This window comes from Zingiber officinale, chromosome 2A, assembly GCF_018446385.1.
Source record: "Zingiber officinale cultivar Zhangliang chromosome 2A, Zo_v1.1, whole genome shotgun sequence".
NCBI lineage: Eukaryota > Viridiplantae > Streptophyta > Magnoliopsida > Zingiberales > Zingiberaceae > Zingiber > Zingiber officinale.
Genome location: NC_055988.1, coordinates 21,719,624 through 21,724,990, shown reverse-complemented (window position 1 = coordinate 21,724,990; position 5,367 = coordinate 21,719,624). Strand labels below are relative to the sequence as shown.

General features: G+C 44.0%; 2 protein-coding genes across 2 annotated transcripts; one reads left to right on the top strand and one right to left on the bottom strand.

The window, feature by feature from the left end:
• Positions 1-494: 494 nt before the first annotated feature.
• On the bottom strand, positions 495-1,505 carry LOC122043577 (probable CCR4-associated factor 1 homolog 11). The gene has a single exon (XM_042604195.1). The coding sequence runs from the start codon at positions 1,503-1,505 to the stop codon at positions 495-497; it is 1,011 nt and encodes a 336-aa protein (XP_042460129.1).
• Positions 1,506-2,104: 599 nt separating this feature from the next.
• LOC122043576 (probable CCR4-associated factor 1 homolog 11) lies at positions 2,105-3,130 on the top strand. Its single transcript, XM_042604194.1, has one exon. It carries the CDS (start codon positions 2,105-2,107, stop codon positions 3,128-3,130), a length of 1,026 nt encoding a protein of 341 aa, XP_042460128.1.
• The last annotated feature ends 2,237 nt before the right edge of the window (positions 3,131-5,367 follow it).

Here is a 5,367-nt window from a genome sequence, read left to right as displayed (position 1 = left end):
ACTTTAAAGTCTGGCGACTTGACTTGAACTCAATCTCAAATTTGATCAACATGACTTTACACTGACCGAGTCCTAAGCTTGGCACATGGCTCTTACCATCTCCGCATATCATATGCCTATTAAGTGTCCAAGTCAATTCAAGTGTCTGTTAATTATCTAACTTCAAGGTATACTAAACCAACAATGTGCAATGAGTACAATGAATTGATTATAAAAATAATTTCCTATTTAACAGTGTCCAATTATTTAATTAGCAATCGTAATGCTTTGTAATGTATTTTTCATTTAAATACATCATCATCATCCTCATTTATTTTGTTTTCCTGAAGCTTGTAAACTGATTTTTTTTTAGTTTCTTTTAATTATCACTCATTTGCCTTGTAACAAAAAAATTAATAACAAAAACACCAACATGAGTTAGGAAATAAAATCAATTCAGCTTTCCAAATCATAAAAATCAATTTCTACTCTGCCGAACCGACATGATCTACACTCTACAGAATAACAACACAGGGACGAGGAAAAGAGTGCTGAAGCGGAATCGGCGCGAACCGTCCGGTAAGCGGTGTAGCCGGCGGCAACAGATGAACAGGGACATGGCCGGCACCGCCGCCGCCAAAGTATGGAGACGGGAAAGCCAAAGGTGGGCGCACCATCGGAGGCGCAATCAAGAAGCGCCCAGCTGGTAAAGTCCATGGGCGCCGAAGAGGACCGAGCGAAGAAGCGCTCTTGATTTCACGGCAAACATTCTCCAAGCCATACAGAATCATGGAGTCTCGACCGTCCATGACTGCCCACCTCTTATGCATCTCCTGGAAGGTCAGTCCGGTGACCAAACTGTCAAATCCCGCCTGATGTGCCACGCCAACGGCCTCCACGTTCAGCATACTCGCGAGCTTCATCAAGCCAACCTCTCCGCCGAGTAGCCCCGGGCAGAACCGCGCCATGTACTTGACGTCGTAGAGTCTTCCGTTAAAGATGCCACTCGCCGCCATTATAAACTCTCCTGATGTCTCCGGCAGAGGCCTTCCGCCGGCGAGCAACTTCATCAAATAGCCCACATCGTACGAGCCGTGGAACGTGACGAACGCACCGCCGTGGTGATCGAACAGTTTCTCCCGTAGCAGAGCGGCGTAGCGAACGGAAGAAATACCCTCGCGCCGGTTTCTTTGGACGTCGATACCGCTGTTCTTCAGCAGGTCGATGGACGCCGGCGAGCAGGGGTCGACGTCGGGGTCGAAGTCCGAGAAATTGATCTGCCATGCCATTCCGGGGTGGTTGCCGGCGTCGTCGAAAAGGGCGATCCCTAGCTGGATCATGCAGAGGTTGTCGACATTGTACTTGAGGTCGCGGTATCTGCGCTCCTCGGCGGCGTGGCGAGGCGTGGAGTGGAGGAAGCCGGAGAACTCGGTGTCCATGGCGACGATCGGGAAGCAGCGGCGAAGAACAGCGATCGACTCCAACTGCTCCAGTAAATTTGCTTCCCACACGTCGATGATCTCCATTGCTGCAAGCGATCGCTCTCTCCTCTCTGCTCCAGTAAATTTGCTTCCTCTGTGATTCTGTGTCGAAGTAGTTATAATTTATAATTTACTAATTAGTTAAGTCAAATTAGGAAATTCCGAATTATATTAGGAAAATTCTGTGTCGAAGTAGTTATAATTTATAGATTTACTAATTAGTTAAGTCAAATTAGGAAATTTCGAATTATATTAGGAAAATTGTTAATTCCGAATTATATTCCGAATTATATTAGTAGTTATAATTTATAGATTTACTAATTAGTTAAGTCAAATTAGGAAATTTCGAATTATATTAGGAAAATTGTTAATTCCGAATTATATTCCGAATTATATTAGTAGTTATAATTTATAGATTTACTAATTAGTTAAGTCAAATTAGGAAATTTCGAATTATATTAGGAAAATTGTTAATTCCGAATTATATTCCGAATTATATTAGTTAAGTCGATTTTCCTAATATAATTCGGAATTTCCTAATTTGACTTAACTAATTAGTAAATTATAAATTATAACTACTTCGACACAGAATCAGAGGAAGCAAATTTACTGGAGCAGAGAGGAGAGAGCGATCGCTTGCAGCAATGGAGATCATCGACGTGTGGGAAGCAAATTTACTGGAGCAGTTGGAGTCGATCGCTGTTCTTCGCCGCTGCTTCCCGATCGTCGCCATGGACACCGAGTTCTCCGGCTTCCTCCACTCCACGCCTCGCCACGCCGCCGAGGAGCGCAGATACCGCGACCTCAAGTACAATGTCGACAACCTCTGCATGATCCAGCTAGGGATCGCCCTTTTCGACGACGCCGGCAACCACCCCGGAATGGCATGGCAGATCAATTTCTCGGACTTCGACCCCGACGTCGACCCCTGCTCGCCGGCGTCCATCGACCTGCTGAAGAACAGCGGTATCGACGTCCAAAGAAACCGGCGCGAGGGTATTTCTTCCGTTCGCTACGCCGCTCTGCTACGGGAGAAACTGTTCGATTACCACGGCGGTGCGTTCGTCACGTTCCACGGCTCGTACGATGTGGGCTATTTGATGAAGTTGCTCGCCAGCGGAAGGCCTCTGCCGGAGACATCAGGAGAGTTTATAATGGCGGCGAGTGGCATCTTTAACGGAAGACTCTACGACGTCAAGTACATGGCGCGGTTCTGCGCCGGTCTCCGCGGCGGAGAGGTTAGCCTTAAGAAGCTCGCGAGTATGCTGAACGTGAAGGCCGACGGCGTGGCACATCAGGCGGGATTCGACAGCTTGATTATTGGACTGTCCTTCCGCGAGATGCATAAGAGGTGGGCAGTCATGGGCGATCGGGACTCCATGATTCTCTATGGATTGGAGAGTGTTTGCCATGAAAGCAAGAGAGCTTCTTCTTCTGGTCCTCCTCTTCGGCGACGCCCATGGACTTTGCCACCTGGGATGTTCATGATTCCGCCGCCGATGACGCGCCCACCTTGGGCTTTCCTGTCTCAATGCTTTGGCGGCGGCGGCGGCCATGGCCCTGTTCCTCTGCTGCAGCAGGCGACGCCACGCGTCAGATGGTTCCAGCCGGTTCCACTTCAATGTTCTTTTCACGGTTCCTGTGTTGTCATTCTTCAGAGTAGTTTTTAGATGTTTGCTATTAGGATTCTGTCAGTGCGGGGCAAATACGTTCTGGAATGTAGAAATTGATTTTATGATTGGGAAAGCATAATTCTACAAATGATCTGTTTTTGTTTAATATCTACAATTGATTTTATTATTCTGTTATTGAACATTTTAGTTTAATATCTATAATTGTAAATTAACAATTTGCAAATGCCTAGCCAAGTGTGTTTTCTTAAAGTTGAAAGGTATGCTGATACATAAAGAGGGCCAATAAATACAATAATTTAAAATATTCAAAGAATCTATTCAATGGAAAATATATTATTATGGCTTATAAATTTTCCAGTATAAAAATTTAAAAATAAGCTCATCCGGTAAGATACGTTAGTCCATAAAATAATAAAATATCTTACAAAATAAATTTAGCACATAATAAATATGATAACAGAAGTATTTGACAGTTTCCGAACTGTCCGATTTTGACTTTAGTTTTCGACCAGAAATCTTACGTCGAACTGACGTCTACTGTTCCCTCAGCGAGGAACGCGTCCTCACCCACTCCTTTTAGGAGAGTATACCTATTGCAGTTCGATCCTCCAGATCGACTGGGCCTTTGCTCAGTGCCTGAGTCTTCAAGTCTTTCCACTGGACATCCGCTCCACGACCCGCCCAGACTTTTCACCCGATCCGCGACACCGGAATCTTCACCTAGAGTTTCTGACTCTAGGACTTTTACCCGAAGGCCTCGACCCGCCAAGCCTTTCCGCCTAGGGTTATCACTCCCTACGACCTAGGGTTACCGCCCCTTAGGGTTTTTCTCTTTACTTAACCATAGCTAGGACTTTTTTTCACTTGGGGTTACCACCCCTAGGACGTAGGGTTACCACCCCCTAGGGTTTTCCACCTGCCTAACCGCAGCTAAGACTTTTGCCTAAGTACACTTAGGACTTTCCTGCAAACTCATTCAAACACATTAGATCACAAGTAATCCTAACTTTAAATCCTTGTCATTATTAAAACTTATGTTCGATCGTCGGATGCTTCCCGCAATAATAATATATACAAATATTAAGTACTGAGGGGACCATGTGTTGAAGTGTATACTAAAAGTCTAGCTTTTGTCTAGGGAAACCTGGAGTTTCACTCAGGATCATATGATACTCAAACAAAGCATCAACTTGTTGGCTAGTGATACTCATGCTCTACATAAAATCTCTCATTCTAGCCTGATCAGTATCATAATCCTGAACAAATTCAGTCACTTGACCTTGAAATTTCCTCGTGAACTGAAAGTGATTTTGTACTTCTCTAAACTGGTCATTTGATAAAGAGAAGCGACCTTCCAACATTGCTCGTTGGGCATTTTACTTCTCATGAAGTGAGTCTAGAGATGCACGAAAATCTGAAAAGTCAAATCTGGAGGGACCCGTACCATAGGCAAAAGAAAGCCTAGCAGGATCCGGATGACCAGAGGGTGTGGGTATCTAGATGTCGAGGGCTCAATGTGTGGCTCTATATCTCCGGATATGGAAGGAACATTCTCAGGGTCTAAATCAGTGATTACCCAATTAGCTGAGTTGTGAACTGAAGTTCGATCAGGACAAGGAAGAGGTAAAGGGAAACCATTCCTCCTAGAAAATGCAAAACCATTCTCATCCCGAACAATCATTTTCATAGCAAGACATGCATCCATGTCGATCATATCATTGCCATGAATAACTTCCAACCCATCTAAATCAAGTTCCAAGTTAATGGCTATTTGAGTAATCAAACCACCAAGAACTATTGATCCCGAAGATGCCCTCGCAGCTCTCACTAAGGTTTGCAAAAAATGAAAATCGGAATCAAAATCAACCTTATGTAACATAGCCCATAGAGAATAAAGTTCTACTTTCTTAACGACTCCATCACTTTCCCCTCTACCAAAAATAGTTTTGCTTATGACTCGATGTAGATATCTAAAAATAGGGTTTTGCATGTGAGAAGCCTTGGCTCTAGAGGGCTCATAGGGTTGATCTAATCCGGTGATCGAACTCCAAAAATTGTTCCAATTAAACCTAGAATCAAACCTCCGAGAGCTACCGGAAGACAAACCAAAACAAGTGTTAAAGTCACTAAATATCCATTGAAATTCTTGACTCATTAATCTAAAAGTTATCTTGCCAATATAATCATCCTCATTGGCAAAATGGGCATCTATTGAACTTAGAAACTCCAAAACAAGGCGAGGATAAGTAGGTAGATGTGTGTACAAAATATCA

Excerpts from the sequence above, each read along its gene's own strand:
- LOC122043577 (XM_042604195.1), bottom strand. The coding sequence starts at position 1,505 with ATGGAGATCATCGACGTGTGGGAAGCAAATTTACTGGAGCAGTTGGAG.
- LOC122043576 (XM_042604194.1), top strand. The coding sequence starts at position 2,105 with ATGGAGATCATCGACGTGTGGGAAGCAAATTTACTGGAGCAGTTGGAG.